Below are 20,942 nucleotides of genomic sequence, written 5' to 3' on the forward strand. Positions count from 1 at the left end.
TCCATTTTCACATTCCTGGTTCCTCCATCTATTACTCCATTTATCCATCATCCATATACACACTCATCCACCATCCGCTTACCCACCCTCCATCCATTTAGTCACACATCCATCTATCCATCCATACATCCACTCATCCATCCATCCATCCACTCATCCATCCCTCCATGCACTCTACACCCACCCATTCATTCCTCCACCCATCCATCCATCCATCCATCCATCCTTCCATCCATCCATCCATCCATTCATCCTTCTATCCATCCTTCCATCCATCCATCTATCCATCCATCCATCCATTCACCCCTCTACCCATCCTCCTATCCCTTTATCTTCATATCCATTTTGGATATCTATTTTGGATCAGGTAGAGTAAGAAGAAATAAGAACAGTGCTATGAATATTATGGTCTAATTTGGAAAGGAGATGTCAGATGGGTGATCCCTCAAGCCTGCGGCTATTTCAAACTCTGGTAAATGCTACGAAAGAAAAGTAGGTGGCAAGGTGGCTCAGTAAGGAAAGATGCTTACCTCAAGCCTGACGACCTGAGACTTCCACATGTATGCCTTGTCACGTGTGCATACACACACACACAATTTTCTTTTTAATTTAAAGAAAAACTTCAGTGTCCCTGAGGAAGCTCAAGGTAGCACATGATCTCAGCAGGACAGACACAGTGACTGGAGTATGGTTGGGAGGAGCAGCATGGGGGAAGGCTCCAGCCAGAGTTGGCTTTCTCTAGGGGATGCAGGTGAGGGCCAGAACTCGCTGAGCCCTGGAGGGAAGGGAAGTGCACAGGCTGGAGAAGGCATGGGGGTGATCACCCGGAGACCACAGGCACCACCAGGCTCAGACTCAGAAGAGAGCTCCCTTCAGTGGGCTGTCAGGAAACTGCCTAAAGTGTTGCAGGGCAGATCAAAGGTGAATGCTCTATGGGTAGCATGACGTTTGTGGGGAGAGAATGGGTAGATCCAGCAGCCAGATGTGAAGGGATGGCTGAGAATGCATTATGATAGCCACAGGAGATGCCGGGCCTTGGCTACAGAGGCTGCTGAATGGGGTGTGAGAATTGAGAACTGACTCTTGTAGTTTGCTCGGACTGGAAGAGCCTGCCGCTGTTAGCAGTCACCTGGGCTCCCCAGAAGAGCATAACAGCACAAAAGATGAAAACTGTGACAGAAGAACCATACTGAATGAGCAGCTCACCTATACCAGCATGCTCTGTACCCATCACTTGACAGAACATACATGGGAGGCTATTATTAGTCCCATTTCACAGATGGAAAAAATGAGGCAGAGTGAGGCCAAGCCAGTACACTCTTGCTTCTGCTCCCAATCCCTGGCAGAAATGATATTTAACTCCACGATCCCAAGGACGAAGACATTTTCTCCATCTGACATCCTACAAGGATCTGGTCCAAAACATTTGGAGCCAGACAACCCCCGTGTAGACCCCTTCCTCCGAGGAACTTGACAAGATTCTAGATTCATAAATAAGTCTGGAGGCTGAGCTCCACTGAGCTGCTGGAGTCTTTATTGCTCTACAAATGCATTCTTAATCAGCCACTGGGGTCCTTCCCATAGAGCCTTTTAAATTACAGTTAAATTCCTTGATAGCAGTCCATGTACCCAACACTGCATTTCCCGTGTTCACAGCCATAAACAAGGAAGGGAGGGGGGCCTGGATAACCAGGTTAATTGTCCTTTGAGGTCTAGACTTTGAAAGCACTGGCAGTAGTGCTTCTAAATTCTCTTGGTCCCCTGCTGCAATGCTAATAAAGTTCAGAAACAAACAGTGCAGTCTAGCCAGCCTCCGGAGCTGGACCGCGGTCTTTCATGCCTGGCCCTGGCTGCTCCGGCTCCATTGAGCCTTCAGGTCACCTTGCAGGGGTTCTCTGTCCTGAGAGCTTTCCCAGGAGTGGATGGGAATGCCTGCGGCTGGCCTGCAGAGGTTCCTCCTAACTTTTAGGTCAGAACAAGTTTGACCTTGGGGGTGTGTGATGGGGGTGGGGCAAGTAAATACCTTCCCTTCTGCAAATTCTCTTCTGAGTCTTCCACTGCCTTAAGGATACGAAGACACAGTTTGTCCTAAAGCAGGAGTGCACACTGAACAACCTTGTGCTAAAGCCTGTCTGTCTATTTTGTAAACAACTATCTATCAGGGCACAGCCACACCCCAGTCCTTTCCATATGCAGCTGAGTAGTTAAGGTAGAGAGTTATCAGGTCTGACTGCATCTGAAATATTTACTAGCTAGTTTTTAACAGAAATTTTCAACCCCCTTTGTATAAACATAAATCTGATTATTCTGTTGTTCTGCTCAATACCCAGCAATGACCCCCTACTAGCGCAAAATGAAGGTGAGAAAACGTTACCTCTGGAAGGAGTTACCAGTGCTTACTGGAGCATCTGATCAGGCTGGTCCAGGAGCCTCAGTGAAACAATGCATGTGTGCAGAAGGCCTAACTGCAAAATCACCCTGTGACAATCCGTACAATGCAAAAGCTACTTTCAAACCATTCCCAGGCATGTAATTTGGGAGTGTCGAGTATATTCAGCACTGTACCATCAATTTCTAAAACATATCCATCTAGCAAACCTGAAATCCATACCCATTGTGGAGAAACAAACCAAACCCCAAGCAGCAAACAACAGCAAATAACACCCCTCTGGGGTTCACTGGGTAGAGTTTGTATTGTGCTTCCGGTGTCCCCCAGGACAGGAGGCAGAATAAATCTTTCTGAGTTGTTGTTCGTAGGCTCTTGTCACATCAACATGAAAGTAACTAACACAGCAGTCCTGGGGACTGAGACCTGGGCCTGAGTCCTCATGGTAGGCAGCAAAGAGGTGTTGCTTTTGTGTCTTTAGAATGGCACTAATTGTGTTTATCTTTGGGAGACAGGAGAAAGCAGGCAACTTTCTAAAACTGAATATAAGCTGGGGAGATGGTTCAGTGGACAAGGGCAGTTAGCATGAAACTCTGATTTCAGTTCTGCTGAACTCACATAAAAAGCCAAGCACAGTTGTGTACAACCCCAGGGTGGAGGGTTGGGCAGAGAGAGGAAGATCATTTGGCAGGCTAGGCCCAGGCTCAGTGAAAGGCCATATGAAATAAGGAATAAGGCAGAAAGCAGGGCATCCAGTATCCCCCAACAGGCACACACATGAACACACACACACACACACACACACACACAAGCACTTGTGTGAGCTCACATACTCTCAGGTACACCTTCGCACTCACACGCACATATACAAATGTACATGTACATATTCTAAATGAACAAGGGGAGACTCCGCCATCCCTCCTGCTGTCTTCCCACTTTGGTGGCAGGAAAGGTCCTCTGAGACGGGCTGTTGGCAGCTTCCCAGTCACTCAGGCCTGTTTCTAAGATGAGGCACACAGCACTCAGAGGTGAGCTATTAATTTGTGCTTTGTGACTCAGCCTCAATCTTGATTTAGGGCAACGGAAACTCTCCTCAAAATTGTGGAGAATGAATTAGTTTACTAATTTTGCCATTAAGAGCTGATCAGTGGGACACAGTTCCCACCATCCTGTAATCAATCACCATTTTCCATGTTTATCTCCTATTCAATTTTTACCGTAGGCTTCTATACACATCAATTTGTCCCAATGCTCTTCCTACATATGTTTTAAATTACTTTATCATTGTATAAATTTCACAGCCATTAAAAAAGCTCTAATACTAGAGTGGCTGACATGGTGTTAAAAATTGGATTAAATTCCACAGGGTAATAAATTGTGACCTAAATCCAATCTCTCATGGGTGACTGAAGGATACAATGAAAAATTATTGCTTTGTCATGTCACACTAATGCAAATATGCTGGGTGACCAGAAAGTGAGGAGAAATGGAGCAACCATACAGTCTGTTCCTTGTCTAAAGAGACCAGCTAACTTCGAAGACCAGTCAGGAGGCGATCTCCCGTGGGATCGCACCCCCCCCCCCCAGCAGCAAGTGAATTGCGTGACAGGGTGAGCCTCTTGCAGCAGCTAGGAGGCACCCACCACAGGCAGAACACTGTACAAGCCTCCGGCTTTTGTAGTGGCGAAGCATATGACTAAGCCTCTGGCCATTGAGCCCCTGGCCACCCTGCTACTTGTTAACTGTGTGATCGTGGCCAATCATCTCTCTCCACATGCCCTAATTTCCTGGATAACAGAGTTGGCAGGAGGGGTCGTTGAGTTAACACAACTCACTTGCTAAGTATCATCCTTGGCAATTAGCCATCCCTGGAGGGCTGCTGAGTGTGATCACAGGTTCTGGACCCCTTGCCCGTGAAGTTTGTGACCAGAAAGGCTCATATTTCAGGGATTTTTATACTTGAATTTTTTTCCTATACATAATGAGACAGCTTGTAGATGGGATTCAAGTCTAAAGATGAACTTTATGTATGATTACTTACATTGTGCGTATAACTTATACATATATGTGAAGGCAAATTTATATGCTATTTTGAGAGTGCCTGCATTTTGACTACTCTGTCTTACAATGGGTCAAATGTGGCATTTTTCCTCTTGAGAAGTGGAGTTGGCTGTGGTCAAAATTAGGCAGACCTGGACACCATAACTCAAACCTGCAAGCTCAGCAGTTAGGAAGCTGAAACCAAAGAATCACAGTTTGAGGCCAGTCTGGGCTACAGCATGGTACCTTGTCTCAGGAAACAATAACAAAAAATGTATCTTGGAGCATTTCAGATTTTGAATTTTCAGATTCGGTCTGCTCAATTTACGTCTATTTATTTGTTTGTTTACAGACAGGAACTTATGTAGCTCGGACTTGTTTCAAACTCATCACGTATTCAAGGATGACCATGAACTTCTGTCTTTTTACCTCCACCTCTGGAGTGCTGGCATTACAGGCCTGCTCTGCCTTACCTAGTTTTTACAGGGGTGCTGGGGATGGAGTCCTGAGCCTAGAACATGCTAGGTAAAGTACCGTACCCTATGAGCTAAAACTCGCCCCTAGGCTGTCTGATTTGAATTGCCATCCTAAGCAAAGCTTAGGCTTTGCCAAAGGCCCTGCTGCAGACACAGATCTGCCTGGAAGCTTCCAAAGCCAGCAACCAACAATTGAGAGAGGATCTGTTATTGGGCCTGCCTGTGCAAACCTGTTTTCCTGGTTATAAGGAGTCTGGTTCCATGTGTGTGACAATAGCCAGCTTCTCTTAGAACAGAAGTTCTATGAAGGCAGCTCTCTCTAATTACCTAGGTTATGGATCGTATCCCAGCCCCGTGACCTGGAATTCGGTAACTGCTGAATACACCTTCGCTAGTCCATCAGTGAACTCAGCTGCTCAGGAACGGAAGCCGTTCCTCCTGGAGAGGGTTAACATTCTTAGCAAGTGTCTCCAAGAAAGACCACATTTATATCCAAAGACCATTCCTCGACCTAGCTGCCCTGGAGACACTCCTGTCAGGCTCACAGCCCCTCCCTCTACCAGGTTTATGTCAGGTGGGTAAGAGCCTGCACCTTCTCTCCCTGTCTCCAATCCCCACCCTGCAATGTGAGTGTCATGAGATCAGCTGTGTTTCTCTCATTCACCACATCGCCCATCTGGCATCCTATTTAATGTGGGATAGGTGCTTGCTGGGGACTGGAGATGGAATATTCTTCTAAAAGGCTCATGTGCCGCAAGCTTGGGTTAAAGTTCTGTGTCAGAGTGGGACTTTCTGAAAGGGGCTCAGAAGGGCTCTGCCCTAGTTAACTCATCAGCACATGGGCGGATGCACCCTTTGGTGGTTGTGTTAAGAGGTGATGGGAACTAGAAGACAGAGTCTATTTGGAAGGGATGGGTCACTAGAGCCATGGCCCTGAAGGGAATATCTGCCCCCCCAGCCCCTTCCTTTCTGACTCTGCATTCTTGCTGCCAGGAGTGAGCAGGCTCTGCTCTACAGCACAATGCCCATCACACCTGACAGGATGTTCTGCCCTGTCTTGCCACAGCCACAAAACAATGAAGCCAAGTGACCAGGGACCACAACCTCTGAAACAGAGCCCAGACACCTTTCCCCCTTTAAGGTGCGTTGTTCAGGCACTTTTGTCACAGCTAGGAGACACAGTCAACAGCTGTTCTGAGCACCCTTCAAGTTTGTGAAACAGGTAACATCGAAGCGTGCTGGGGGAAGAGATGGATGTTCTTGTTCGAGATGAGTTCCCACAGCATTCTTTGGGTACCATACACTCTCCCCAGGGTTGTGAAAAAGCCAGAGAATGTGAGATAGGATTCCTTTCATTCCCTTATCTCAAACCACTCAATAGCAACAGATACTTGATGAACATCAGGCTTGGTGCCAGGTGCTAGAAGAATCAACAATTTTGTTCAAATTTATGAAAAAAAGAAGCTTGCCAACTGTACAACCCAAATTACCAGTATTCTCAAACTGCCTGTGACATTCCTGGCAAAAGGGTCCCAGATGCTAGTGTCTCCATGGTTACCTGGGGGAGGGAGAGTTGTTGTGCTGTGGGGCGAGGTGGCCAGGGAAGAGGAGACAGACAGCCATGTGCTCTAGGCCAGTGAAGCACTGGGCTTGTGCTGCCTCCCAGCCATGCAGGAGCTTTAATGGTTTCCAAAATCCCCTTCCGGCTTTGAACAAAAGGGAAGCAGATTAGTCAGGCTCTCTCTAGGCAGAAATGCTCCAAGCTGTAGCGCACAAGTGCAGAGTCCCCAATTCTTTGGTCTACGGAGGTCATTGTGAAACCACAAGAAGAACTCTGTCTAGCCCCAATCCTCCTGTTTAAAAATACACTTGGCTTGAGGAGTGCTTATTCCTAAGGGAAGTTTGCAGAAGCTGTGCCTGACTACAACCAGGAAAGGCCTCCTGCGTGTCCTGTCATGGATGCTGTCCTCTTCCTGTGAAAGCACTTCAGTTTAGTTTTCACACACATCACTTAGAGACCAACACATTCTAGAGACAAGTTTAAAAGGAGAGTTACCTCTCCAGCAGGGGCAGCAGCTGGACATCTCTGGGTAAAGATGAGGAGATGGCAGAGGTGGGAGGGAGGAAGAAGGGTCACTTTTGATGTTAGCTTTCTGGAAAGCCGGCTGGCTTTCTTTTCAGTTTTAAGTGCCTTAGAAAAGTCTCAGTAGAACTGTCAAGGTGGGTGGGACACTTCCAGATGGGAAACCTGGGGGACTGTTGGCCACAGCTCCCTGAGACACAGATGGACTTAGAGACACCTAGGAGACAAGGGAAGTAGTCTCTGGATGTGTCTTTGGTGGCATTTCCAGGTAGGATTAGCTTAGAGGGGAAGGCGAGCCCCCACTGTGGGTGGTGCCATCCCATAGGCTTCAGACCAAGATGGATTAAAGAAAAGAAGAAGGTTGCCCCTTAACTCAGGCTTTTTCTTTGCTTCCTGGCCTCTCTGCCATGAGCTTTTGTGCATTGCCACGCCCTCTCTACCCTCTTCAGGGTCTAAGACTGAATCCCTAGGGGATCTGGGATTGAGGTAAAGACAGAGGTGTGGCTTCAGTCCTAGACTTTCATGACCTCGATTTAAAAACCTCATTTCTTTTTTTCCAGTTCAAGATGTCCTTGACTGTTGTCCTCATGGAGTTAAAGTCCATAAAACACAGAGACGTTCAGTCAGAGTGACTTGGGGTTCCGAAGGTGGTTCTAGAGACCAAAGGGTGGACAGGAATTCCATGCAGCTCTGTGAGTGTTGTATATGAGCGTGTGTGTGTGTGTGTGTGTGTGTGTGTGTGTGTGTGAGAGAGAGAGAGAGAGAGAGAGAGAGAATGCGAGTGTATGGGTGTACATGTGTGTATACATGCATATGAGAACTCAAATATAATTTCATGTGTGTATGAGCATGTGTGTATGTGTGTTTGCATGCATGTATATATGTGTATGTGTTCTTGCGTGTAAATATGTATGTGTATATGCACATGTGCACCTGCATGAATGTGTGTGTGTGTGGAGGTGAGTGTGGGTGTGTATATGTGTATGTGAGACAGCTTTGTGGCTACAGTGAGTGTCCTACCTTTGAGAGTAAGGGTCTGCTGGGATTCTGGAGATACCTTCTTCTGAAATTAGGGACAGGTCTTCCACAAAACCCCTACGAATCTCTCTCTGCATGTTCTTTGGTGGACAGAACACAGGAGTCTTCTGCCCTTGTATATGTGCAAGCAGGTAACAGCTGTCCTCAAATGGAATGGAGGAAGTCTTCCATTCACTTCTTTCAAGATTATTCTCCACAGGAGGCAAAAAGCAAAGGTCAGAAAAGCAAGAATGGCTCTGTAGAGAGCAAATCTCCTCCAGAGTTTCCCCTGGGCTGAGTGGGAATGAGACTGAAGGACAGGCAAAGTGGAGGAGCCACAGGAACAGAGCCCCTCCCAAAAGTCAACATAGAAAATAAATTTCCTTTCCTCTGGATCTGTCCAGAGGCTCTGAGGAACTGGCCCTCAGTGGCTATGGTCTGGGTGAGGTCTAGTGAGTGCCTCTGTGTGGGGAGGAACAGAGATGTTCCTGTATTGCCTGATGTCAAGGGTTCCCTCTCTTGTGCCTCTTTCCCTCATTTCACAGGAGATAAAGAAGGACCACTAGGCCAAAGCCAGTCCCTCCAGAGCAGAGGGAATTCCGGGTGTCATGGTTTCCAGAAGGGAAGGCAATCTCCCTGTGGGGTGTAATTACACCCCTGCTTTTCGCAGAAGAATAGTTTATGGCTTAAATGCTATTAATTGTAAGCCATTCGGTTCCACGGGAAGTTGTTCATTGATAACTACCCAATTAGAGTTATTTTGCAATTAGTCTATTCACAGTAAATTTACTGCAAAGGGGAGGCCTCGGTGCAGGAAATTGAAGCATCGTGGGGCTGGCGTGCCATGTGTCTTAAATGCCAACTCCATTAACCAGTCTGGAGGTCCTGGGAGGGCATGCCACCTTCCGCCAAGGCAGAGGCAGCCAACCCTGCAGGCAGCCCCAGTGAGTTCACACTAGCTTGCAGGCATCTCAGCATGACCCAGGAGAAGCACTGGGAACTCTGCTCTGTGGTGGCAGGTGATTGTGGAGTAAACTGTAATGCAAAATCTGTGTAATGTGCATCCCAGACCAGGTGCATTTGCTTAACTGTGTAGTCTTAAAACCCTCTGAGATGAATAAATACAACACCAAGGCACAGAGAGGGCAGACAACTTGCCACACGTCTCAGAGCTTGTGCAGAGGAAGTCTGAGATGCAGATGCCGGCACTCTAGCCTGGGACCTATGCCCCAAATCATTTCCACAAGCTCCCTATTTCCTCAGATGACACCCTTCCTTCTCCCTCAGACTCTACTGAGGGAGAAGAAGGCACACCTCTCAGGTAGTTGTTCATTGTACAACTCGAGCTGAAGTGAAATCCGTTTGCCCCTGAAGCCTAACAAACTGTGGAAGGGGACTCGCTCAGACTCCTCATCCTGAATCCCTTTAGATACGGGCTTTGCTGTCTGTTAGCCACACGCCTCCACCCAAATCCTAAACCTGTCTGAGCCTCAGTTTCCTCAGAAAGGGATTCATGGAGATAGAACAGCATTGTATATTTGACTATGGATGAGTCCTAGCCTAATGATGGATGACGTATGGCTTTTTGACTTGATAATGTTGGGAACGAAAACTCATCCCGACACCATCCTGCCTCCCCCTTTCACTGCAGCATTTATTAACATACACAATGCAGTCAACACATTGTCTTAATGTAGCCTTGCTTTTGTTGCCTTTGATGAACCATGGGCTCAGAAACATTCTGAGCACATTTAAGGTGGACCAGACTGTACTACACCACTCCACAGGTCAGATGTATTGTATGTATTGTTTGATTTCATGGAATTTCTACCTTAAATTAGATGGTCAGGACGGAAGCCTCTTGCAAGCTGGAAAGCAGTCTGAATCCACTGGAACCTAAGCAAGTGCACTGATGCTTGTGATTTTGCTCTAAGATCTGTGATAAAGATGCACAGCCCAGTGACCATATGGATTTGCTACTTGGCCCTTCACGGAGCAAGCACGCAAGCTCTAAGCGTGACAGGAGCCATATTATCTTGGTTCAGACTTCCAGAGTGCCCCTGCCTGGCACTGGCGAAGAGCGGCGCTTGGAAACATCACATTCCACTTAATTATTGCTGCACTCGGAGTGCCAAGTGCAATCAAGAACACAGACAGGAACCACCTGGACCACACAGAGGACTGGGAAAGGAGGATCTTTCTTTTTAAATCTGTCCTATTGAACAGGAAGCATTGCATAGACACACATTTGCTGCTACAAGCTCAGTGCTGAAGTTGACTAAGAGGGAAGTGTGAAGGCCGTGCTAAGCCTTCCTTCCCCATGTTCCCTCGGGACACTTGGGAGTCTGGGGCCACAACCTGTTTAATAAACTCTATAGATACATAGAGTCATGAAGAGATGTCCCTTAGGATCCATGGGGGATTTGGGTACCAGATCCTACAATACCCATATTCAACAGTGTCTTATATGAAATGGTATGGTATTGCAAATTCTCCTGTATGCTTCAAACACTCTCTGGATGACTTGTAGTTCCTTATACCATGTCATAGCTGTATAATATTGCATAAGGAAAGAGCTGAGATTTGACAGAGTCTAATTTTTTCCCTGATTTCTGTAGCCTGTGAATTCCAGATATCTATGAACACAGCACAACACATTTGTAGACACTGAGATCATATCACAGTGTCCAAGTTGGACATCTCTGCTAAAGGGAACAGGTAACTATACTAACACATGTCATGTGATTTTATAAAACTTTCCTTATAGCAGACAGCAGGAGTTCAGAGGTCCCAGACAAATCAGATCTTGTGGTCAGGGTTTGAAATACAGTGTGGTTATATTCAGAGGGCCTGAGAAGGCGGAGGGATGGGGCTGGAGACAGGAGACAGGGACTTACCTTCCAGAGGACAGAATCGAGCCACCTTCTCTGGCATCAGCAGCCCCAGCTTGTGGCGACAATAGGTTTCCGCAATCTCCTGGCGGCAGTGCTTGGACTTAGCACGGGTCAGGGCTGACATGGCTTCCTTGCCGGAGATGTCACACTTGGGGGCCTGGTCAGACTTGGTTTCGGGGGAACCACCACCACCACTCTTCCTGGTATGGCTGTGTCTTGAGAGATCCTTCCCTTGGCTACTGTTGCCTGTGGCTTTTTCCCGAGGAGGCAGCTCCTCCTTGGGGCCTTTCCCCAGGACTGACTGGCCCTGTCCTTTGTCCTGGGCCTCCAGCTTTCTCTGCAAACGCTCTTTCTGCCTGCCGGGGGGCTTCTTTGCCAACTCTGGCTGGTGCTTCTGCTTCTGGGTCCTGGGGGCGAAGTTGCTGTTATCCACATTCTCAAAGTCCTTAGGGACCGAGTTCTCGTTGTTGCTGTCGGTCCGAACTTTCTCTTTGGGCCTGTGAGAGAAGTAGCCATCCTGGAGAATGAGAGAAACAGAAAATTGTCACTGAGCCGTGCTGGGAAGCAGGCTGGCCCTGAGAGGGTGACGGGTGGAGAAGCCCGAGCCAAGGTGGCCATTCTTTTCTCATTGGCACGGTCTGTGGAAATACTGTTCTCCTTGAGCATTATTAGTTTCCCACTCTGCTCCCTCAAGACAGCCTCTCCATGCTCACGGTGAGCAGGACAGTGACTACGAGTCCCAAAGATCCCCTCCTCCACTCTACTGTCTGGGGAAAATTTCCCTCTGGGCTTCTGTTCAAATGGCAGCAGGAGGTGCTGCAATGGTTTATAGTAGAGCTGGAATCTTCAGGATCAAAGCAAAAGGAGACAATATGGACCGATGCTGCATACATTATATACATTTTATATATTGTATACATTTGACACATGCACACCCTGCCTTAAGGACAAGCAAATCTGTCTGTGCCTATAAGAAAGAGAAGGTAGGCTTGGACTGCTGTCAAGTCCATAAACAAGACAGCATGCCTTTTTATCTTTTAATTTAGTTTCATTTAACTTGATTTTTATTCACAGTGCAGCCAGCTCCAAATGAGCCTGGCAATGAGTCTCAGGAGAGATGCAAACCTGTGACCTTTACTTCCCTAGCCATACTGGGCTCAAGTCCATGGCTTTACCCATCCCGGGGAAAGTGCGCTGTCACCGGAGTTATATTCTGTAGCCCATTTAAATTTGTGTTTTATTATATGTTTTTATTCTGAGACCAAGTCTCACCAGGTGGGCCAGGCTGGCTTTGAATTTTCGCTTCGGTCAGTTCCTCCAGCTAATTGTTGATATCAGGTGCTGGCTCTGCCATCAGGCCAGAGTGGTTTACAATTAATTCAACCATCTCCTCGAGAGATGCGGTTACCATGGCACCAGGGACTCAGGGTGTCCCCATCCACCATCCCTCACCTCAGCTGCTGCTCAGCTGCTATGGGATGTTAAAGTATTCCAGTGAGAGAGAAGGAGGGTGTTTTGCCTTCTGGAATGAATTGTCCACAGGCCCTTGACAGCGTCTAGAGAGTCTGTGTGAGGCACGGTGAAGGGGGATCAGGTGTTTCCAGAGGCCTGAGAACTCCATCCCCCAGACTCTGGGCTGTCTTCTGTAGTGACCACAGTTCTGCCTCACTGGCTTCCCCGTATTTTCTCCTTCAAAAAACTTGATTTTATTGTTGTGGGGGTAAGATTTCAAAAACATGAAAAAAATTATGAGACCTCCCTAATCAACCCCCCCTTCCCCTCTGTTTAAAGCTAGAATCTCACTAGGAAGCCCTGGCTGACCTGGAACGTGGTATGTATGTATGTATGTATGTATGTATGTATGTATGTATGTCATTCTCGAATTCTCTTAGCTGCTGAGCCATCTCTCTGGGCCTTCCGCTTTCATCCATGATGCTACACATTACAAGAATCTTTCCTTAGGAAAGTCTGAATAATATCACTGTATTTGAATGCTATATCTACTTCGTAAATCTGCCTATTAGTATACTAAGAGGCAAACAGGCCTCCCTTTCTCCCTGCTGAAGTATTCACATCCTCCATCTCCATCTCCCAAACAATACCAACCAAAACAAAGACAATCTAGGAGCAGGACATGGTAGTGCATGCCTGTAATCCCAGCACTTGGGTAGAGACAGGAGGATGAGTGGAAATTCAGGTTTACTCAGGGCACATAGTGAGTTCTGGACAAGCCTGGGCTACATCCTGAGACCCTGACTCAAGAATGACAAAAATAAGCTCAAGCGTCTGAGGGTAATGCCCCATGCCTCTAATCCCTCTAAACCAAAAAAAAACAAAACAAAACAAAACAAAAAAAAAACAAAAAAACAAACAAAAAAAAAAAACAAAACAAAATAAAACAAAAAGAAGAAGCAGGAGGATAGCCCACAAGTCCCAAGCCAGACCAGTCTACATAAGGAGCTCCAAACCAGACAGAACTATGTAGTAAGACATTGCCTCACAATAAATTTTTAAACACACACACAAACACAGAATGAATGGATGGATGGATGGATGAATGAATGTTTAAGAAAACCAGTTGGCTTCTTGGAGTACCAGCCCATTCTACAGCTCACTTTAAGAACTCACTTTAAGAACTTCTGCTTGAGCCGGGCAGTGGTGGCGGACGCCTGTAATCCCAGCACTCTGGGAGGCAGAGGCAGGTGGATTTCTGAGTTCGAGGCCAGCCTGGTCTACTGAGTGAGTTCTAGGATAGCTCTAATCCCAGAGCTGTGTAGGTAGAAGCAAGAGGCTTGTTGCTGCAATATCAGGCCAACCTTCTCTATAGAACAAGCCCTGGCCCAGCGTGCACCAGCTTGGACTACAGTGTGAGACCCTTCTGGAAACCACAGAATACAGACAAAATTCCCAGCACTGAGAATGGGGACTGAGCATAAAAGTCCCATGACCCAACAAGATGCTATTTGCAGTTGGTACCTGATGGGACCAGGTAAGCCAGCTTTCTTCAATTGAGTGTCAAGCACAACCCAGAGAAGGCCCTGTGCCAGGGGTTCTCAGCCTGTGCTTGCATCTGCCTGACACACCTCAATCTCCAATCCCCAATCTCCTTTGCTCTTTGTAACAGTAGCAAAATTTCAGTTATGAAGTAGCAACAAAAATAACTATGGTTGGCGGTCCCAACAACATACGTATTAAAGGACCACAGCATTAGGGAGGCTGAGAAGCAATGCTATACTCAGGAATAGCTGACCAATGTAAACGTACTCCACGTGTTTTACTTGTTTGTTTGTTTTGTTTTGTTTTTTGGTATATGTGTGTGCACTTTTTGTTTCATTTTGTCATTTTATTTGATTTTTGTTTTTTTATGAGAGAGAGAGAGAGCATAAAGTTGTCTGAGTAGGGAAGTAGGAAGGACCTTGGAGGAGTTGGGAGAAATAATATGATTAAATCATTTAATAATAATAATAATAATAATAATAATAATAAAAAGACTGTGCACAATGTCCCATGCCTGTAATCTTAGCACTGAAGTGGCAGAGGCAGGGGGAGTGCTACACATTAGACCAGCCAGTCTGGTCAACACAACTAGGTACAGATAAACTTGGATTACACAAAGAGACTGTCTCAACAAACAAATCCTTGGGGAACTTCCCATCGCATCCCTTGAAGATGTTCACAGAGTGCAGGGTCCCAGAGCAGGACTCACACTGTGTCCCTAAAGCTCGAGGAAACGGGGACACGGGGAAGCAGGAAGACTACCTAACCAAGAAGAGTCTAGACACAAAGAGGCCAAGCAACTGAGTTAACAGTCCAAGTAGACTCCGACTCATTGGGCCTCATCCTCATCTGGAACACAGATATGATGATGTTTACCTTGTGGGTATTTTGGTGAGGGTGAATATGCTGGAAAATTATGGAAGATTCTTCCCACTCAATCAAGGTAGGAGGAAGAATAAGAAACAGTCACCAACTATGTAACAAGCTGGCTAATTAGTTCAATGCCTGGGGGCTAGAGTAATTAAGAGGGCTGCTGAGAAACCATGGGGACTGGAGTTCAGATCCCAACATCCGCATAACAATTCAGGTATTTGGCAAAATGTGTAACCCCAGGTCCTACAGGGAGGGAACATATCCTATCTTAGGGCTTGCTAGCTTCCTGCATAGCCAAGAAAGAATGAGTATGGGTTTAGGGAAAGACCCTGCCTCAAAGGACTAGGTAAAGAGTGACAGAGGACACTAAAGACCTTCTCCTGGCCTCCCTGTGAGTGTAGAAGTATGTGCACGCACATCCACACCTTCACACACACACACACACACACACACACACACACACACACACACACACACACACTTACACACAAATAAATCTTCCAAGCTGTTTTGTCTTAATTTGCTGCTGCCTGTCTCTATTGATCTACACATTGGTTAGGACTTCTCCACTTTGAAAGGCTATGCCCCTTTTATTCTTAGAAAATCCAACACTCTCACCTTGCATTATTTATGCAAATATAACCCTTTGACTTGTTTTTATTTTCATGTACTTATTATAATGATTGTTCATTCAAACATTTGCACGTATCTCAGAAGTTCTAATTGCTCCTGCCTTGCCTTCCCTCAAAGCTGTTGATAGAATTCATTTTTATTCCAGAAGAATAATTAAGTGTACTAATGTCCTTCACCCCCATTCAACCTTGGGCTTGTTTAGAGTTGATTTTGATCAGGTAGAAAGATGGAGTTGCCAGACTCCTATACACACACACACACACACACACACACACACATGTCTTTTTTTTTCTGTCTTCCTTTTGGTCTGTAATGATCAGACTTCTTTTAGGTCAACGGAATCCCAGTCTCTGGGTCCTGTTTCTCAGAGGTGAGGGTGGTAGCTGTGACCTGCCCCCTGCTCCCCATGCATTTAGGGATTACAGCCTTTACTTCCATTGCTTGTGTGGAATGAACACTGGGTAGGGAGAGGAACAGACATGTCTTGCTTTAGTGACTGTATAATTTTCTCATCTGTAATAGGATGGGTCCCACATGGGTTTTAGTAAACACTGTCTGAGTTGGTTGTTAATCAATATGATTGACTAGTAAAGTTGTTTTTCAGCTCATTGCACACTAATCTGATAAAGTTTAAGAGCCCAAGGATGGATGCTCTGAGAATACCGGTGCTATCCCAGACACAGCCCAGACCACTGTCTCTGACAGGATGTTGGTGTCAGAGGTCATGGGTCAGGCCACTGGGTCTGTTGATGATTTGCTCACGTTGCATACAGGCTTCTCTGTATGCCTGGACTTTGGATTCACATGGTTTCCTTGCACTTTCAGGAATGTGTAGAGGAGATAGGACCTGTGCCTGATGGAAAGGAGCTGCTATTGAAGATGCTTGTTGAGGCTGAATGTATTCAGAGAGGCAGATTGGCCTGAGCCCAACGGGCCCCTCCATCCTTGACTAGCCTCTCATCCTGAGCCTTCTCTTCACCAAGGCCTCAACACTGGTTTCTAGAGACTAGAAAGACTGCCAACTTCCATCTGCTCAGAGCTGCCTTTCCATGATGGATCTAGTCCCCTTCAAGTGCTTGTCTTAAAAATCTCACGACTAACTGGGCCAATGGCACTGGCCTGTGTTCTTAGCTACTTGGGGAACCCACAGACAGGTTATAGGTAAAAGTCATAAGTCTAAGGTTATAGACTTAGGCTTAAGAGTGAGTTCAAAGCCAGCCCAGGCAACTCTACAGATGCTCTACTTCAAAATGCAAATAAAGAAACTGTGAAAAGGGTTGGAAACATAGCTTAGCAGAAGACAGATAGCTCAGGATGCACAAGGCACTGGGTTGAATTCTTGGCGCCATAGGAACCACAGGAAGAAGCAAGGGAGGGAGGAGATTGAACCAGGACAGAGTGAGGGATGACAGGGAGGAGGGAATGCAGGGAGAGAAGGGGAGGAAAAACAGGAAGAAAACCTCAAGGTATGTCACCCACCTGAAAAAGCAGCCACTGACTCTAGCCCACACGTGTTACCAGCCCTGTGCCCAGCTGGGAGGGCAGGGGATTAATGTCCATGAACACCAGCCTGCGGACCAGGTGAGTTTGCTGGGATGGCAGGAATGTGCCGACATGCCTAGATGCACACAAGCCATATGAACTACTTCGGTGTCTTCCTGGTGTCTGAGACTTCGGTTTCCTGCCTGCCCTAGAGCCTGCTCAGCCTGTTTCTGGCTGCCTTGCCCTCCTCCCAGAAGGCCTCTGGACACATCCGTTAAGCTTATCTCTGTGCGATCCTTTCCTCTAGCAAAACAGTCATCCCTGATAAACTCAGTGATGGCCAACATCTGGATATGCCTGGACTGTAGCCCTGGAGAGCTGTTGTTCCTCAGGGCTAAAAGCTGCCGAGGCCAAAGGTCATTCTGGCTTAGAGCCCTTGCATGTTCCCTTTCCCCAGCCCACCAAAGCCCGGGGAACACTCAATGCTACATTTCCTCACTCTTTCCATGTCACAGACATGACAATACTGAATACACCACAGGAAAGGAAAACAAAGGCCGCCCAGAGGGAGAAAGTGGATACAACCCAGAGAACCGGGAACTCCGGAACACAAGCTGCTCCTTGTCTGCCTGCACACCCTCCTCCTCCTTTCTAACTTTCCTTCTCTTCCTTTTCTTAGACTCTTACTATTTGCTTGCACCCAACTCACAGTCTTCCCGCCTCAGCCTCCATAATACTGGGATGATGGGAATGTGCCAGCACACCTAGATCCAGGAATCATTGTTTAAAGGCCTAAATGCGGGAGGCTTGGGGACAAGGCCCGGCAGGTCAAATGCTCGCCAGGTAAGAGTAATAAGGATCTAGTTCTTGTTCCCTAGAACCCACTGAAAAAGCCAGGTACAGTGGTGCCTGTCCACACTGGTGTGCTTCAGAGGCAGAGAGAGGCAGATCCTCGGAGCACAGTGGCTAGTCGGTCTAGTCAAATCACTGAACTTCAGGTTCACTGAGAAACCATGCTGCCAAAGTAAGGCAGGAATGAAGACCCTGTCTGTGGACTCTACACACACACACACACACACACACACACACACCAAATGTGCAACGTGTGTTCAAGGTTGATTAAATCATATTGCAGTGGGAGATTTTTTGAAATCAATAGATTCTTAACTCACTTATCACAAAAAGGTCATGCTGTAAGAGGACAGCCTTGTCAGACTCTATCACAAGACCCAGGCTCAGCCCACGTAACCGTCACAGCAACATGCGTTCCAACCCAGACAAACAAATGAAAGGATCTTAAAAGGTAGGTCAGGGGTTGGCAGAAGTCCAGCCACATGTCTGTCCATGAAGTCCCCTCTGGAAAATACTCGAAAAGGTTTCCTTCACACATGCTTGTGTTGATTATGATGTCTTCACGGCAGAAGGACAGAACTTCAGATGACTGAGAATACAGTATTCTCAAAGCCCTGGTCGGCCTTCTGCAGGCAAGCAGGCCCGACTTCGCATGAAGAAGCCAAGGCCAAGATAAGCAGACTCGAGGTCACTGGGAGACTGCAGGCAAGATCTGAGCCAGTGAGAATCAGATGTCAGAGACCGTTGAGGCTGGAGACCCTCCCAGACATGATGACAGCCATGTCCACTAGGACCATGGCATTGAAAATCTTTATGTTGGCACCTGCTTACATTCCGTGGGGGAGGGCATGCTGGCAAGGGCACCACACTAGTCTCCACTGAAACTGCCTTTCTTGAGTTCCGGAGCAGTTGCAGAAGTTAAAACTGGAGAAGCAAGCTGGGAAGGTGAGGGTGGCTGGAGGAATAGTTAACAAGGAAAGGCTTTCCAGGGGGGTGGGGGTAAACATGATGGAGCTACAGTGAGGTAAAGTAGCAGGCCTTGCATCCCACAGCAGGGCCACAAGGCCTGGAGTCTGGGCCCAAGGCTGTTCAAGAGCAACATGTGTTTTCAGATTGACCCCAGGGTCACACCATCTCTGTTGATGCTCCTGGAAGATGGCAGCCTGGTATGAGTCAACCTTTGACATGCAGACTCATCAACTGACATCAGCAGGAATACCTGCCTGGCTGCCTCAGATTCTGTTCCCTTCTGTCTCCCGGCCTTTCCCTTCCCTGAGATTTGAATCTCAACATGCCATTTGCCTCCAGGGTCGTCTTCCCCTGGTGCCTTCCTCCACCTCTCTTGCTTCAGTCCCTACACATCTCTGCTCAGTCCCAGCCCTCACCCTTCTTCACAAACTCCTACCTGGTCCTCGTGGGACAGGCACTTAAGGAGACAAATGGGTCTCCAGCAGATGAAAGACATCCCTATCCACAACTCATCCTTTGCCTCCCAGACTCCTCCCCCTCCCCTTGCCACAAGTGGGTGATAAATGGCAAGCTGGTGAGCTCATTACCACAGCCTCTGAGGAAATACTCCTGAGGCCTGCAGCGTCAGTGAAGGAAGACACTGTAAATAAAGAAATATAGAAGTGCGTGCGCGCATACACACACACACACACACACACACACACACACACGTACATGAACTACACATGCACAAACAGACCTACATACATTCATGCACAGACATATACAGTTATACACATAAAAATACATGTACATATGCACAGGTATATACATATATACACATACATATACACACACATATCTATATCTATATCTATATCGATATACATATACATGCACACTATACATACATCCACACAGGCATTCACACATGCATAAGCACAAAAACACACTACAAATTCAATGGTGTTTCTTCATCTGAAAGCCCAGGTTTTTTGGGTTAGGGAAAGAAAAAAAGAAAAAGAAAGAAAGGTCTTCATATGGCCAGCCATGTGATTTCAGACCAAAGCTTCCCAGCAGCTGCCAATAAATTATTTTTACTGTGTGGAGGTACAAATGAATATGCCACCTTCCTGCCCTAAATCTCCTTTATGAGTCTCTGCTTGCCTTGGCCCACCGACCGGAGTCAGGGGTTTGCAAACATGTTTTCATTGGCTGGATTCCCATAGAGGGTCGTGGTCCTTCAAGCTGCCCCTTGCACAATGCGAGTGCCCCATTGACACTTCCTGTTTACACCTGGGCCTGGGCTGGCAGAGGACATGTCTATGTTCACAGAGACAGCTACGCTCGCATTCAGGTGTTTGGAAAGCCTCTGCATGGCAAATGAGGGATGTGACCCCGGGGACCTGGTGCTGGACCTGAGGGGATGCACCCTGGGGACAGGTGTGCCTCTCCAGATGGGACACATCACCAGGCTCTGTCATTACCTATTCAGCTTCAGGGTGGAATTGTGAGGCCCACCACAGCACACTGTGTGCCTCACTGCCCTAAAAGAGAGTGCTGCTTACTCCCTGCAGAAGCATGTGGTAGACTATCTGCTTCTTAAGCTGTCTGAACCAGGAAGAGCTCTGCAAAATCTCAGAGAGTGTGACACACCGGCGGACCACTGGGCACACTCCACCTTTGCTCTGCTAGATCGAAACCCATTCTTTCCACTTCCAAGCTGTGTGATGCTTGGGATAGTTCATTAACTTCTCTGAGTCAGCTTTTCTTCCTATGGTAGATGTCTATGCTTACAGTTAAATCCTAAAGGCCAGTGAGACGTGGCGGCCTTGTTGGAGCGACAGCATAGATCACATCAACAGACATGGCTGCCAAACACTGTTCCACAATGACCTCACAGTGATTTCTCCTCAGTCCATTCACAGTGACTTCCTGGGTGCCAAGCATGAGCCATTTAGAGCTCAGGCGCTGAGGATGTGTGTGGGAGTAAGGCAGGAGCCTGCTCCTGGGGCATTGTGCTCTAGAGGGATGGAGCCCAACAACCAAGTCTGTGGGGTTCTGAAATAACTTCTGTGTCATCTTATCTTCTTGGAAAGCTTGGAAGCCAAGGTCCACTGGAGTTCCCTCAACAGAGTTAGGAGCAAGGACTATTGCTGTAGGGATGGGACAGAGACTGGCTGATTGGGTATCAGGTGAAAAGATGGGCTATTTCTGCCTCCTCCTGCCCATCCTGTTCCATGTGAGTTTGTGTGTGTGCG

The 20,942-nt window shown here is 47.2% G+C and overlaps 1 protein-coding gene across 2 annotated transcripts in view; it reads right to left on the bottom strand.

Annotated features, from left to right (window-relative positions):
• The window catches only part of Xylt1 (xylosyltransferase 1), a 286,991-nt gene that overhangs the window by 106,206 nt on the left and 159,843 nt on the right, over positions 1-20,942 (bottom strand). For both annotated transcript variants that reach the window (XM_052200661.1, XM_052200654.1), the window contains one exon: positions 10,900-11,413. In XM_052200661.1, the coding sequence (XP_052056621.1) occupies positions 10,900-11,413 (514 nt within the window). The remainder of the gene's footprint in view (positions 1-10,899; positions 11,414-20,942) is intronic.

Source organism: Apodemus sylvaticus, chromosome 1, assembly GCF_947179515.1.
Source record: "Apodemus sylvaticus chromosome 1, mApoSyl1.1, whole genome shotgun sequence".
Lineage (NCBI taxonomy): Eukaryota > Metazoa > Chordata > Mammalia > Rodentia > Muridae > Apodemus > Apodemus sylvaticus.